General features: G+C 39.2%; 1 protein-coding gene across 24 annotated transcripts in view; it reads right to left on the bottom strand.

The window, feature by feature from the left end:
* BAZ2B (bromodomain adjacent to zinc finger domain 2B) overlaps positions 1–16,746 on the bottom strand; it is a 419,408-nt gene that overhangs the window by 53,510 nt on the left and 349,152 nt on the right. For all 24 annotated transcript variants that reach the window (XM_063645961.1, XM_063645969.1, XM_063645960.1 and 21 more), the window contains 2 exons: positions 13,530–13,592; positions 11,991–12,135 (listed from right to left, as the gene is read on the bottom strand). In XM_063645961.1, the coding sequence (XP_063502031.1) occupies positions 11,991–12,135; positions 13,530–13,592 (208 nt within the window). The remainder of the gene's footprint in view (positions 1–11,990; positions 12,136–13,529; positions 13,593–16,746) is intronic.

Below are 16,746 nucleotides of genomic sequence, written 5' to 3'. Positions count from 1 at the left end.
TTTCTAAAAACTTGTACATTTAATGTTAAATCTAACCTTTCTTTATTAAGAACACATTATACTTTTAAGGAACTTTTAAAAATAAATAAGCAGCTGGGCGCAGTGGCTCACACCTGTAATCCCAGCACTTTGGGAGGCAGAGGCGGGCAGATCATGAGGTCAGGAGATTGAGACCATCCTGGCTAACACAGTGAAACCCCGTCTCTACTAAAAAAAATACAAAAAAATTAGCCAGGCGTGGTGGTGGACGCCTGTAGTCCCAGCTACTTGGGAGGCTGAGGCAGGAGAACGGCGTGAACGTGGGAGGTGGAGCTTGCAGTGAGCCAAGATTGCGCCACTGCACTCCAGCCTGGGAGACAGGGTGAGAATCTGTCTCAAAAAAAAAAAAAAAAAAGTAATAAATAAGATGATGACAATAATATATATTGTTAATGCTGAATTAACTTTCAGCATTAACCCATTTATTTACAGTAGTTTCTACTAGTTTGACACTTACTGATCTTTATCAGCCTTGCCTGTCAGACACACTACTTGCTCATATTATACACTTGTATGTTCTCTTTGTCTTCATATGTGCTATATCTTTCCAATTAGATTGTGAGCTTTTTGTGGATAGGGACAGGTTAACTGATTCTTTTGTATCTTGTTTTGCTCACGTGATCCCCCTGTGTCAGCCTCCTGAGTAACTGAGATTACAGGTGCACACCACAGTCAGCCATATATATGTGATTTTAGTAGAGACAAGGTCTTGTTACGTTGCCCAGGCTCGTTGTGAACTCCTGGGCTCAAGCAATCCTCCTGCCTCAGCCTCCCAAAGTGCTAGGATTACAGGCATGAACCAGTGCACCTGGTCTTCTTTTGCATCTCCACAGCACTTAGTACAACGCACAATACAGGTGCAAATAAACACTTGATGAATAAATCATCTGAGTTTTTTCCTCATTTTAATTAGCTGTAAGATAAAGAGAAGGAATCTATACCTATTATTTATAAGTTCATAGCACATAGAATATAGCAGACGTATACTCCCTTATTTCATTAATGTCTATTAATATGTCTATTAATGAAATAATAAAAAACTTTAGAAGAAAATAAAGTGAAAAATTATCCCTACCTCCCCCTGCTCTGCAATGACCACAAATAAGAGTATAAAGTACAACTGCTATTTATATATCACTTTGTAGTTCTTTTAGATCCATTATCTGACTTGATCCTTGTAACAATCAAATAATTCATATACAGCTTATTAACACTTTTTTGCAGAAAGGGAAATCAGCATCCAGAGAGGTTATGTAGAAGAGCCTGGATGGAAATGGAGGTCTAATATGTAAATTCAATCAATGATAATCTGAGAGGCCTAAAAAAAAAAAACAAACTGTCTCCTATAAGCTATTCTTATAAAACCTTATAAAGACATTAAATTATTTATTTACTTATTTAAATCTTAAAGTATTTTAAGTGTGCCTGTGATATATAAAGTACTATCCTTCTAACACTATGGAAAATTAAAAGCACAGATGACGATTATAAGATTTAAATAAGGAAATAGTATATACATTAATGTGCTAAAATAATGGTCTAATTAATTACCTGCTTTTCTGGGAGTTCAATTTCACGTTTATTAAAAGGTCCACTTAAATAAGCTGGGAAGTTTGTGGAAAAGCTTAGGATTTGAGCTGGATCAAGAAGGATGGGTGAAATTTCGATGGTAGAAGAAAAGCAGATTATTATTATAATAAACAAGATTTGGCACAGATGCAAGGGGAGGAATACACGTGTTGAGTGAATAGACTGGACTAGGTGAATTCTCATTAACAGAACAGCGTAAAGATAGCTTGGGGTCAGAACTGTATACAGTCCAGGCTAAGTACATATTTACTACATCATGTTACAGGTTATAGAGGTCATTTAAGGTTTCAGAGTAGAGACATGATGTGATGACAGAATGTGATGGAAGGAGGGGATTGTATATAGAGAAGTTGAGGACGGGTGTAATAATCCAGGTATACAATGATAAAGAACTGATTTCAAACAACATGGCACATGGATACATATGTAACAAACCTGCACATTGTGCACACGTACCCTAAAACCTAAAGTATAATAAAAAAAAGAAATAAAAAAATCAAAAATTAAAAAAAAAAGAACTGATTTCAGTAGTGTTGCAAAGAGACTGATTTCAGGTATGCTGAAGGAAAGTTGATGTCCTAGATACTTCAAGTTTACATGCCCAAGTGACTAAGAAGAATGTGGCTCTTTTTTTTTTTTTTTTTTTTTTTTTTATTATTATACTTGAGGGTTTTAGGGTACATGTGCACAATGTGCAGGTTTGTTACATATGTATCCGTGTGCCATGTTGATTTCCTGCACCCCTTAACTCGTCATTTAGCATTAGGTGTATCTCCTAATGCTGTCCCTCCCCCCTCCCCCCACCCCACCACAGTCCCCGGAGCGTGATGTTCCCCTTCCTGTGTCCATGAGTTCTCATTGTTCAATTCCCACCTATGAGTGAGAACATGCGGTGTTTGGTTTTTTGTCCTTGCGATAGTTTACTGAGAATGATGTTTTCCAGTTTCATCCATGTCCCTACAAAGGACACGAACTCATCATTTTTTATGGCTGCATAGTATTCCATGGTGTATATGTGCCACATTTTCTTAATCCAGTCTATCGTTGTTGGACATTTGGGTTGGTTCCAACTCTTTGCTATTGTGAATAGTGCCGCAATAAACATACGTGTGCATGTGTCTTTATAGCAGCATGATTTATAGTCCTTTGGGTATATACCCAGTAATGGGATGGCTGGGTCAAATGGTATTTCTAGTTCGAGATCCCTGAGGAATTGCCACACTGACTTCCACAATGGTTGAACTAGTTTACAGTCCCACCAACAGTGTAAAAGTGTTCCTATTTCTCCACATCCTCTCCAGCACCTGTTGTTTCCTGATTTTTTAATGATGGCCATTCTAACTGGTGTGAGATGGTATCTCACTGTGGTTTTGATTTGCATTTCTCTGATGGCCAGTGATGAGGAGCATTTCTTCATGTGTTTTTTGGCTGCATAAATGTCTTCTTTTGAGAAGTGTCTGTTCATATCCTCTGCCCACTTTTTGATGGGGTTGTTTGTTTTTTTCTTGTAAATTTGTTTGAGTTCATTGTAGATTCTGGATATTAGCCCTTTGTCAGATGAGTAGGTTGCAAAAATTTTTTCCCATTTTGTAGGTTGCCTGTTCACTCTGATGATAGTTTCTTTTGCTGTGCAGAAGCTCTTTAGTTTAATGAGATCCCATTTGTCGATTTTGGCTTTTGTTGCCATTGCTTTTGGTGTTTTAGACATGAAGTCCTTGCCCACGCCTATGTCCTGAATGGTATTGCCTAGGTTTTCTTGTAGGATTTTAATGGTTTTAGGTCTAACATATAAGTCTTTAATCCATCTTGAATTAATTTTTGTATAAGGTGTAAGGAAGGGATCCAGTTGCAGCTTTCTACATATGGCTAGCCAGTTTTCCCAGCACCATTTATTAAATAGGGAATCCTTTCCCCATTTCTTGTTTTTGTCAGGTTTGTCAAAGATCAGATAGTTGTAGATATGCGGCATCATTTCTGAGGGCTCTGTTCTGTTCCATTGATCTATGTCTCTGTTGTGGTACCAGTACCATGCTGTTTTGGTTACTGTAGCCTTGTAGTATAGTTTAAAGTCAGGTAGCGTGATGCCTCCAGCTTTGTTCTTTTGGCTTAGGATTGACTTGGCGATGCGGGCTCTTTTTTGGTTCCATATGAACTTTAAAGTAGTTTTTTCCAATTCTGTGAAGAAAGTCATTGGTAGCTTGATGGGGATGGCATTGAATCTATAAATTACCTTGGGCAGTATGGCCATTTTCACGATATTGATTCTTCCAACCCATGAGCATGGAATGTTCTGCCATTTGTTTGTATCCTCTTTTATTTCATTGAGCAGTGGTTTGTAGTTCTCCTTGAAGAGGTCCTTCACATCCCTTGTAAGTTGGATTCCTAGGTATTTTATTCTCTTTGAAGCAATTGTGAATGGGAGTTCACTCATGATTTGGCTCTCTGTTTGTCTGTTATTGGTGTACAAGAATGCTTGTGATTTTTGTACACTAATTTTGTATCCTGAGACTTTGCTGAAGTTGCTAATCAGCTTAAGGAGATTTTGGGCTGAGACAATGGGGTTTTCTAGATATACAATCATGTCATCTGCAAACAGGGACAATTTGACTTCCTCTTTTCCTAATTGAATACCCTTTATTTCCTTCTCCTGCCTGATTGCTCTGGCCAGAACTTCCAGCACTATGTTGAATAGGAGTGGTGAGAGAAGGCATCCCTGTCTTGTGCCAGTTTTCAAAGGGAATGCTTCCAGTTTTAGCCCATTCAGTATGATATTGGCTGTGGGTTTGTCGTAGATAGCTCTTATTATTTTGAGATACGTCCCATCAATACCTAATTTATTGAGAGTTTTTAGCATGAAGGGTTGTTGAATTTTGTCAAAGGCCTTTTCTGCATCTATTGAGATAATCATGTGGTTTTTGTCTTTGGTTCTGTTTATATGCTGGATTACATTTATTGATTTGTGTATGTTGAACCAGCCTTGCATCCCAGGGATGAAGCCCACTTGATCATGGTGGATAAGCTTTTTGATGTGCTGCTGGATTCGGTTTGCCAGTATTTTATTGAGGATTTTTGCATCAATGTTCATCAAGGATATTGGTCTGAAATTCTCTTTTTTGGTTATGTCTCTGCCAGGTTTTGGTATCAGGACGATGCTGGCTTCGTAAAATGTGTTAGGGAGGATTCCCTCTTTTTCTATCGATTGGAATAGTTTCAGAAGGAATGGTACCAGTTCCTCCTTGTACCTCTGGTAGAATTCAGCTGTGAATCCGTCAGGTCCTGGACTCTTTTTGGTTGGTAAGCTATTGATTATTGCCACAATTTCAGAACCTGTTATTGGTCTATTCAGAGATTCAACTTCTTCCTGGTTTAGTCTTGGGAGGGTGTATTTGTCGAGGAATTTATCCATTTCTTCTAGATTTTCTAGTTTATTTGCATAGAGGTGTTTGTAGTATTCTCTGATGGTAGATTGTATTTCTGTGGGATCGGTGGTGATATCCCCTTTTCGTTTTTTATTGCATCTATTTGATTCTTCTCTCTTTTCTTCTTTATTAGTCTTGCTAGCGGTCCATCAATTTTGTTGATCTTTTCAAAAAACCAGCTCCTGGATTCATTAATTTTTTGAAGGGTTTTTTGTGTCTCTATTTTCTTCAGTTCTGCTCTGATTTTAGTTATTTCTAGCCTTCTGCTAGCTTTTGAATGTGTTTGCTCTTGCTTTTCTAGTTCTTTTAATTGTGATGTTAGGGTGTCAATTTTGGATCTTTCCTGCTTTCTCTTGTGGGCATTTAGTGCTATTAATTTCCCTCTACACACTGCTTTGAACGTGTCCCAGAGATTCTGGTATGTTGTGTCTTTGTTCTCGTTGGTTTCAAAGAACATCTTTATTTCTGCCTTCATTTCATTATGTACCCAATAGTCATTCAGGAGCAGGTTGTTCAGTTTCCATGTAGTTGAGCGGTTTTGAGTGAGTTTCTTAATCCTGAGTTCTAGTTTGATTGCACTGTGGTCTGAGAGACAGTTTGTTATAATTTCTGTTCTTTTACATTTGCTGAGGAGAGCTTTACTTCCAACTATGTGGTCAATTTTGGAATAGGTGTGGTGTGGTGCTGAAAAAAATGTATATTCTGTTGACTTGGGGTGGAGAGTTCTGTAGATGTCTATTAGGTCCACTTTATGTAGAGCTGAGTTCAATTCCTGGATATCCTTGTTAACTTTCTGTCTCGTTGATCTGTCTAATGCTGACAGTGGGGTGTTAAAATCTCCCATTATTATTGTGTGGGAGTTTAAGTCCCTTTGTAGGTCACTGAGGACTTGCTTTATGAATCTGGGTGCTCCTGTGTTGGATGCATATATATTTAGGATAGTTAGCTCTTCTTGTTGAATTGATCCCTTTACCATTATGTAATGGCCTTCTTTGTCTCTTTTGATCTCTGTTGGTTTAAAGTCTATTTTATCAGAGACTAGGATTGCAACCCCTGCCTTTTTTTGTTTTCCAGTTGCTTGATAGATCTTCCTCCATCCCTTTATTTTGAGTCTATGTGTGTCTCTGCACGTGAGATGGGTTTCCTGAATACAGCACACTGATGGGTCCTGACTCCTTATCCAGTTTGCCAGTCTGTGTCTTTTGATTGGAGCATTTAGCCCATTTACATTTAAAGTGAATATTGTTATGTGTGAATCTGATCCTGTCATTATGATGTTAGTTGGTTATTTTGCTCGTTAGTTGCTATAGTTTCTTCCTAGCCTCGATGGTCTTTACAATTTGGCATGTTTTTGCAGGGGCTGGTACCGGTTGTTCCTTTCCATGTTTAGTGCTTCCTTCAGGAGCTCTTTTAGGGCAGGCCTGGTGGTGACAAAATCACTCAGCGTTTGCTTGTCTGTAAAGTATTTTATTTCTCCTTCACTTATGAAGCTTAGTTTGGCGGGATAGGAAATTCTGGGTTGAAAATTCTTTTCTTTAAGAATGTTGAATATCGGCCCCCACTCTCTTCTGGCTTGTAGAGTTTCTGCTGAGAGATCAGTTGTTAGTCTGATGGGCTTCCCTTTGTGGGTAACCCGACCTTTCTCTCTGGCTGCCCTTAACATTTTTTCCTTCATTTCAACTTTGGTGAATCTGACAATTATGTGTCTTGGAGTTGCCCTTCTCGAGGAGTATCTTTGTGGCGTTCTCTGTATTTCCTGAATCTGAATGCTGGCCTGCCTTGCTAGATTGGGGAAGTTCTCCTGGATAATATCTTGCAGAGTGTTTTCCAACTTGGTTCCATTCTCCCCATCATTTTCAGGTACACCAATCAGACGTAGGTTTGGTCTTTTCACATAGTCCCAAATTTCTTGGAGGCTTTGTTCATTTCTTTTTATTCTTTTTTCTCTAAACTTCCCTTCTCGCTTCATTTCATTCATTTCATCTTCTATCAGCGATACCCTGTCTTCCAGTTGATCGCATCTGCTACTGAGGCTTCTGCATTCTTCGCGTAGTTCTCGAAACTTGGCTTTCAGCTCCATCATCTCCTTTAAGCCCTTCTCTCCATTGGTTATTCTAGTTATCCATTCTTCTAATTTTTTTTCAAAGTTTTTAACTTCTTTGCTATTGTTTTGAATTTCCTCTCGTAGCTCAGAGTAGTTTGATCGTCTGAAGCCTTCTTCTCTCAACTCATCAAAGTCATCCTCCATCCAGCTTTGTTCCGTTGCTGGTGAGGAACTGCGTTCCTTTGGAGGAGGAGAGGTGCTCTGTTTTTTAGAGTTTCCAGTTTTTTTGGCCTGTTTTTTCCCCATCTTTGTGGTTTTGTCTACTTTTTGTCTTCGATGATGGTGATGTACAGATGGGTTTTTGGTGTGGATGTCCTTTCTGTTTGTTAATTTTCCTTCTACCAGACAAGACCCTCAGCTGCAGGTCTGTTGGAGTTTACTAGAGGTCCACTCCAGACCCTGTTTAGCTGGGTGTCAGCAGCGGTGGCTGCAGAACAGCGGATTTTCGTGAGACCACAAATTCAGCTGTCTGATAGTTCCTCTGAAAGTTTTGTCTCAGAGGAGTACCCGGTTGAATGAGGTGTCAGTCTGTCCCTACTGGGGGGGTGCCTCCCAGTTAGGCTGCTCGGGGGTGAGGGACCCACTTTAGGAGGCAGTCTGTCCGTTCTCAGATCTCCAGCTGCGTGCTGGGAGAACCACTACTCTCTTCAAAGCTGTCAGTCAGACAGGGACATTTAAGGCTGTGGAGGTTCTCCCTGAGTTTTTGGTTGTCTGTGCCCTGCCCCCAGAGGTGGAGCCTACAGAGGCAGGCGGGCCTCCTTGAGCTGTGGTGGGCTCCACCCAGTTCGAGCTTCCTGGCTGCTTTGTTTACCTAAGCAAGCCTGGGCAATGGCGGGCGCCCCTCCCCCAGCCTCGTTGCCGCCTTGCAGCGTGATCTCAGACTGCTGTGCTAGCAATCAGCAAGACTCTGTGGGCATAGGACCCTCCGAGCCAGGTGCGGGACACAATCTCCTAGTGTGCCGTTTTCCAGGCCCGTTGGAAAAGCGCAGTATTAGGATGGGACTGACCCGATATTCCAGGTGCCGTCTGTTTCCCCTTTCTTTGACTAGGAAAGGGAACTCCCTGACCCCTTGCGCTTCCCGAGTGAGGCAATGCCTCGCCCTGCTTCGGCTCTCGCACAGTGCGCTTCACCGACTGTCCTGAACCCACTGTTAGGCACTCCCTAGTGAGATGAAACCGGTACCTCAAGCAGAAATGCAGAAATCACCCGTCTTCTGTGTCGCTGGGGCTGGGAGCTGGAGACCGGAGCTGTTCCTATTCGGCCATCTTGGCTCCACCCCTCGAATGTGGCTCTTAATCATATTGAATATTTAACTGGTCTGGGGTAGGGCTCAGATTGGTCGTTTTCTTAAGCTTTTCAGGTGATTCATAAGGTTAAAAAGCCACTCACCTGGGCATTTAAGAAAAATCTTTGTTGGACATTTGGGTTGGTTCCAAGTCTTTGCTATTGTGAGTAGTGCTGCAATAAACATTTGTGTGCATGTGTCTTTATAGCAGCATGATTTATATTCCTTTAGGGAATAAATCCCAGTAATGGGATGGCTGGGTCAAATGGTATTTCAACCCAAATGTCAAACAATGATAGACTGGATTAAGAAAATGTGGCACATATACACCATGGAATATTATGCAGCCATAGAAAAGGATGAGTTCATGTCCTTTGTAGGGACACAGATGAAGCTGGAAACCATCATTTTCAGCAAACTATCGCAAAGACAAAAAACCAAACACCACATGTTCTCACTCATAGGTGGGAATTGAACAATGAGAACACTTGGACAAAGGAAGGGGAACATCATACACCAGGGGCTGTCGTGGGGTGTGGGGAGAGGGGAGGGATAGCATTAGGAGATATACCTAATGTAAATGACAAGTTAATGGGTGCAGCACACCAACATGGCACATGTATACATATGTAACAAATCTGCACGTTGTGCACACGTACCCTGGAACTTAAAGTATAATAAAAATATATATTTGTAAAAAAAATCTGCTCTTAAGTCTCCCAGACACTGTACTAATTTTTTTTTTTTTTTTGAGATGGAGTCTCGCTCTCCTGCCCAGTGGCGCAATCTTGGCTCACTGCAAGCTCCGCCTCCCAGGTTCATGCCATTCTCCTGCCTCAGCCTCCCGAGTAGTTGGGACTACAGGTGCCCGCCACCAAGCCCGGCTAATATTTTTGTATTTTTAGTAGAGACGGGGTTTCACCATGTTAACCAGGATGTTCTTGATCTCCTGACCTCGTGATCCGCCCGTCTCGGCCTCCCAAAGTGCTGGGATTACAGGTGTGAGCCACCGCACCCGGTCCAGGCTCTGTACTTCTAAATGACCCATAATTTTGTCATTTTAAATTAGATCCTATACTAAAACTTTGACTTAATTTCATTTCAAACAACCCCTCCTATTGACTGCTCTAATTCATTTTAAAGTATCATTCATTTATTTATTTAGAGACGGATCTTCACTCCTGTTGCCCAGGCTGAAGTGCAATGGCACGATCTCGGCTTACTGCAACCTCTGCTTGCCTCCTGGGTTCAAGAAATTATTGAGTATGATGTAGGAAAGTGGAAATTAGAGATAAATTTAATGACTTAATTCCCAATAGAAAAATTATGGGCCAGACATGGTGGCTCACACCTTTAATCCCAGCACTTTAGGAGGCCAAGGCAGACAGATCACTTGAGGCCAGGAGCCTTGGGTTCAAGCGATTCTCCTGCCTCAGCCTCCTGAGTAGCTGGGATTACTGGCATGCGTCACCACACCTGGCTAATTTTTTTTGTATTTTTAGTAGAGATGGGGTTTCTCTATGTTGGTCAGGCTGGTCACGAACTCCTGACCTCAGGTAGTCCACCCCCGTTGACCTCACAAAGTGCTGGGATTACAGGTGTGAGCCACCGCGCTCGGCCAAAGTATCATAATTTTTATTATGTATGTATATATGTATTTATTTATTTATTTTTGAGACAGGGCCCACTCTGCCACCCAGGCTGGAGTGCAGTGGTGCACTCTTGGCTCATTGCAACCTCTGTCTCCTCGGTTCAAGCGATTCTTGTGCCTCAGCCTCCAGAGTAGCTGGACTATAGGCACGTGTCACTGCATCTGGCTAATTTTTGTATTTTTTGCTAGAGATGGGGCTTTGCCATGTTGCCCAGGCTGGTCTCAAGCTCCTGGCCTCAAGCGATCTGTCTGCCTTGGCCTCCTAAAGTGCTGGGATTAAAGCTGTGAGCCACCATGTCTGGCCCATAATTTTTCTATTGGGAATTAAGTCATTAAATTTATCTCTAATTTCCACTTTCCTACATCATACTCAATAATTTCTTACAGCAATTCAACCTTCAAGATCCTTCTTTCTGTCTTCCTTTTATCCCTGTTTGCTCCTGAGGTTATGGCCTCTCTACTTCTTAGCTGGGTTACTGTAATGGTTCCACAAGCAGTTTCTTTACTACTTCTTCCAATCCAGTGCGTACTTTGCTCCCACATTATCTATTTTGGTGTAATTCCCCTGCCAAAATTAGTCCCTGTTCTCCAAGAGCTCACAGTCTAATGGCAGAGATGGCCATCTGTACCAAACATGACAAAATGTTAAGTAAGGTACATAATGTTTCTCAGCTTTGATCCCTCTAGGCACTTCACTTTTATAGGTTCTGAGCTTACTCTTTAGTGCAGAATCTTAACATCATTAGAGATGCCTCTTGGGTCACTCCTGAATTGGAAAGCAAGTATATAGAACAGAGGTCTATTTGTATACGCTAGAAAATTCTCCCAAGTAGATCAATCAGAACAATTCATTTTTGTTAGATATTGAGATTCTGCATAACATTTTCTTTTTTAAAAAAGTGATCCCATCACTAAAAACAAAACCCTTAAAGCCAACTGCTTTATTTATATTCTATATTAGGGTCATCTATATGATTAGCCAGTCTTCTCTCCCCAGTGGACTATAAACATGACATGGATTCTATTTTATACAGCTTTGTGTCTCCTACAGTGCCTAGAAATGTCTAGCACATAGCAGGCATTCAAAAATGTGTTTTATCTTCCATGTCTGATGGGGACAAAAGTGTTAATGTTAGTTCTTACAGATTTTCAGAATGTAAAAACATTTTTGCTTCCATGTACCAACATGAGTCAATAGCTATTCCAAAATCTCTAATCACTAACATAACAATTTTGTCCCCATCAGAATTTGGCATTTGAAAATGTCCAGACATGGAGCTCTGAAAAGTTAAATTCTAGAAGGTTTACTGAGCACATAAATGCACAGTGCACTCTGCTAGTTAATGTAACAGAAATGGAGCCAGCAAAAGAAATCTAAAGGTAGAATATCATGAATGTGTGGTATCACAAAATTCAAAAAAGGAAGAAGTTTGAAGGAGAAGGAAGTGATCACAAATTTCAAACATTAACAAGATTTGAAAAGGAATGAGTATTATGATGAAGATCTTAGATTTAAGCAAGTTACCTGCAGAGGGTTACTGTCAGGATGTATGCTTATTGTAAAAGAATAAACCACTTATTGGGAAGTTTGACAATGGGAAGAAAGAGAAATGGAGCAGCAGCTACAAAAGGTAATATAGATGGAAATACAAGTCTTTGTCCACCAAAGAAAGAAAGAACAGCTTATGTCTGATGTCAGAAAGAGTAGCAAAATAAATATCAAGGGCTAGGAGGAAGTGTGTATCAGTGAAGGGGCATTATGAGTGCAAAAGGAATGAGAATTAAGGTTTTACATGTTTACCAAACATTGATCATGGGAACACAAAATATATTGAAGAAGTAACAGTTTTAAAATACATAGTTTCTTATTTAACAATTTGTATCGGATTATTAGTTCTTACCTTCACCACTCTCCATGCCTTCTACAAAAATCCCCCCACATTGGGGAAGAATCCAATACCGGCGTCTGTAACGATCCTGGCCAAACATCACTGAACGCAATGAGTGAGAGGCATCAAAGAGCTTCCTTCTGTACTGACTCTGTTGCTGTTAAAAAATTAGGTTTGGGATGTTAAATGCTTTAAAAATTAATATATATGTAGCTTTATACTTATTATGCCTTTAAGCACATAAATTTCACTACTGGGAAAAGAGCAAAAGGGCTAAATATTCATGCCTGACTTCAATTTCAGTAACATTTATAAAGATAGAAATCATTTTAAGGATAATTATTTTTGTTGCCATGGAGTAAAAGGATAAGTTACCGAATAAAACTTATCCTTTTACTTGATAATAAACAATGGGATCAAGTATTTTATGGAGCCAAAGCAAACTATGGCCAGCAAAATATGGCCAGGCACAGGGGCTCATGCCTGTAATCCCAGCACTCTGGGAGGCCGAGGCGGGTGGATCATTTGAACCCAGGAATTAGAGACCAGCCTTGGCAACATAGTGAGATCCCATCTCTACAAAAAATACGAAAAATCAGCTGGGCACGGTGGCACATGCCTGTAGTTCCACTACCGGGGAGGCTGAGGTGGGAGGATCGCTTGAGCCTGGGAGGTCAAGGCTGCAGTGACCATGCCATTGGACTCCAGCCTAGGTGCCAGAGCAAGACTCTGTTTCAAAAAGCAGAGCAAAACAAAAAACAAATAATACATATGTAATTGGCTAAACCTGTATTTGACTATTTTTACACTCATGTTGTAAACCTAGACAACAAATAATTAAGTTTTGGGATAGGTCTGTGAAGAATCTAATATTAATACCATACACAGGCATCTCGTAATACCTTTGAAAACTCATTTTGTTCTTATAAAAAGCTCATCTTAAATTTCACTAATGCTATGAAATTGTTTTTCTTAGCCTGTTGCCCAGGCTTGTCTGAAACTCCTGGGTTCAAATGATCCTCTCACCTCAGCCTCCCAAAGTGCTGGGATTACAGGCGTAAACCACTTCTGAAATGGAATTTTTAATGAGAAGTATGCAAATACATACACAGTTTACAAATCCAATGCAAATAAAACCCACAAATATACAAATGTAAAATAAAACCTAAGATGCTGAAACTGTTACTATGAATTCAACTGAATTTTTTAGTAATTAATTCCAAGAAATAAAACTATGCCTTAATTGATATTTTGTATTTATATGAAAAGCTGAAGAGTATAGAATATTTTCTTTCTAGGCTCTGATTAAGTTCAATATCATGGTTTAAGAGGCATGCTTTTAACCTTGGCATTAAGCCTGTAAAGTTCAGTTGTAAGAATGTTTCTAGTGTTCCTAATTTTTTTTCTGACAAAAATGCTATTCAGAATCTTCATTTTTAATTACTCGCCAAAAGCCTGTTTTTGCTTAGCAGTCAGAAAAACTAATCCCCATACAATGTAGATTTCTAAAACACTGTGAAGAAGTTAAATGTTAATCAGAAAAGTGCTTACTTTACTCAGTTTTTCAATCTGTTTTTCCAGCTCTTCAACACTTGCTGCTTGGTCACCTTCATCCTATACATAAGAAAATACAGTGTCATTTATCTGTTTTAAGATCTATTTATTCAATCAGTAAATATTTAATGAAAGTCTCCTATATGCAAAGTACTAGAAGAGGCACTGTGGAAAGGTATTAAGACTCAGTTCTTTTCTATAAACTAATAATCTGGTAGAGAGATACATAAAACATTATGTTTAAAAAAAAACACAAAAACCTAGGTATGGTAGCTCATGTCTGTAATCCCAGCACTTTAGGATGCTGAGGTGGGAGGATCACTTGAGGCCAGGAATTTGAGACCAGCCTGGACATCATAGTCAGACCCAGTATCTACAAAATATAAAATTAGCTTAGTGGCTTGTTCCTGCAGTCCCAGCTACTTGGGAGGCTGACACAGGAGGATTGGTTAAGCCCAGAAGTTCAAGGCTGCAGTGAGCTATGATCATGCCACTGCACTCCAGCCTGCAGACTCTATCCCCAAAAGAAACAAAACATAACAAACCACACACACAATAAACTCCCCCAAAGCAGGAAACTATAAGGGTCTCAAAGAGAGGTAGTGATTAAAACCTGTGAAGTTCAAGGCAGAGTAAGACTACTTTTAGTGGAAATGTATACAAAGGGAGGCTTTATAGAAGAAGTCATGTTTTAATTAGCTACTAAAGAATGGTTAGAAATGCATCCAGCAGAGAAAAGAGTCTGACATGTCTTGACATGAGAGGTGCATAAAGAGGTAAGGTAGGAGATGAGGCAAGATGAGTTTAAGGCTAGATTTTGAAGAGCTATAAATGCTTGGCAATTAACAAAATGATCCTTTGAGGGCAGGTTAAATATCAGAGCTATGCTTTCCAAAGGTTATTCTGGCAATATTTGTAAGATGGCCTGGAGCAGAGAAGGGATTAAAATTGGTAAAACTAGCTAACAGATTAGAGAAGGAGGGATATGGTTCTTACTAGCATAAAAGAAATAAAGATGGAAAAAAGCAAATGGATGTAAGAGATATTACATAGTTATAGAGCTGTTAAGTCTTGCCAGCTCATGAATATGCGGCACAGAGGAGCAAGGGAGATGATGGAATAAATAAATTATGATGTTAAGGTTTTAAATCTAGGAGACTGGAAAAATACTGATACTATCAACTGAAGGAGTTATTTTTGAAGGGAAGAAGATTAGTTATACTATATACTTGATATACTTGAACATATTGAGTTTTTAGAATAAAAATAATTCCTAACATGCATAGTCCTAATTTCATAAATAGAAGGTTTGTAAGTAATTATGTGAAATTTTTCATTCCAGAAAGTGACAACAGAAGAACTATCTCCAAATTGTAGGTTTTAGAGGGAAAGCATGAACAGAAGGTACACGTGTTTCTTTGGATCTTAGCTGCACTACTAGACATAGGCAAATTACTTAAACTTTGTAAGGCGATTCATCTGTAAATTTGGTGATAATGTTACCCACTACATGAAGGTTTTGTGAGGACTAAGTAAGAACAGATCTGAAAGTAACCAACAGTGTTCCTACTTTAATAAGAAGATGCAGGTACAGCCCAGATTAAAGAAAAATAACAACTTGTTTTTGATGTTTACTTCCTATAAGCATTTATAAAAAGCCACAGTCACCAACCACACACAAATATGTATTTCTGACCAGTATGGCTACTACCCAATGAAAAAAAAAAGTGAAAAAAAGACTCCCATAGTTTTACCATTATCTCTCATTCATCCACTCCTTACCCAAATTTAGGGAACCAAGTTACAAAGGTGTTTAGGCACATTATTTGTGCTAACAGTAGCATGAATTCTATTTGGAATTAAAAGAAACCTTAAAAGATAACTAGCTCAACAACTCTTAAATCTTGACTTTTATGGGAATATTTATATATAGATTCTAAAATGATCTTCTGATCAGCAGGACAAATGTCTGATAATCTGTTCATGCAAAAATACAATTCAATCAATAAATATTCAAAATAAGATATCAAATATTTGAAAATGCCATGTATCAGCCAAATATTCTAACTGCAATTTTTAAGACTCTTCCTACAATGCAAAAAGAAATAAAATGTCTCCTAAAGTTTTATTTAAAGGAGTTTTGGCTAATAGCACTTAAAATTTTCAGAGATTAAAAAAAACTTGGAAGAACAGAGAGAAAGGTAGTAGCAGCAACAACAAAACTAAGAACACAGAACCTATCCCAGTCACAGCTCCCCAACCAAAAAAGAGCATCATTATATGTCCCTATATATCAGAGTTTAGTTGTCCACAGAACCTCTCACAGGCCAACTTGTGAGGTTAAACTCCCATAGGTGTCAACACAACTCTACAGAATGATGGAATGAAGAGTGAGAACAGGGAATTCTCTTTGAGATAAAGGGGCTATGATCTAGTCAAGGGCAGTATCTTCTAATCGAGAGGGATCATATGGGTCTCAATAAGAAAACCTCCCTGCAATCAATCCTTTAAGGAAGGTAACTACCAATACTCTACTTAAAACTTAACTGAGAGGTCAAATCTATTTTTTGAGAACTAATGTGCCTAACTTATCAATTTCATTAAGTAGTCAAAATTTTACTTATATAGGAAATTGATGGTCTGCCAGTTCTTTATTATAAAGAATAATTCAAATCATTTAACATGAAATGTTAATTTGACTTCTTAGGTCCAATATTTATTACTTTACAAAATTTTGAAATTGTTTTCTCACATTACTAACAAGGATCTACCTTTGCCAGTGAAATCCTAAAATCTATTTAACTCTATAATTCAATAATCATAAAAAAGTGAAATATGGCTGAGTGCAGTAGCTCACGCCTGTAATCCCAGCACTTCAAGAGGCCGAGGCAGGCAGATCACAAGGTCAAGAGATTGAGACCAGCCTGGCCAACATGGTGAAACCCTGTCTCTACTCAAAATACAAAAATTAGCTGGGTGTGGTGGCACATGCCTGTAATTTCAGCTACTCAGGAAGCTGAGGCAGGAGAATCACTTGAACCAGGAGGCGGAGGTTGCAGTGAGCTGAGATCGTGCCCCTGCACTCCAGCCTGGGTGACAGAGCGAGACTCTGTCTCAAAAAAAAAAAAAAAAAAGTGAAATACTACCTTAAATGACACATCTCCTTTAAAACTTTAATAATGATTTTCAAATAGTCTATGTGTAAAGAATAAAA

This window comes from Symphalangus syndactylus, chromosome 9, assembly GCF_028878055.3.
Source record: "Symphalangus syndactylus isolate Jambi chromosome 9, NHGRI_mSymSyn1-v2.1_pri, whole genome shotgun sequence".
Classification (NCBI taxonomy): Eukaryota; Metazoa; Chordata; class Mammalia; order Primates; family Hylobatidae; genus Symphalangus; species Symphalangus syndactylus.
Note: the sequence above shows the minus strand (reverse complement) of the source record. Positions and strands in the feature narration are given on the sequence as shown.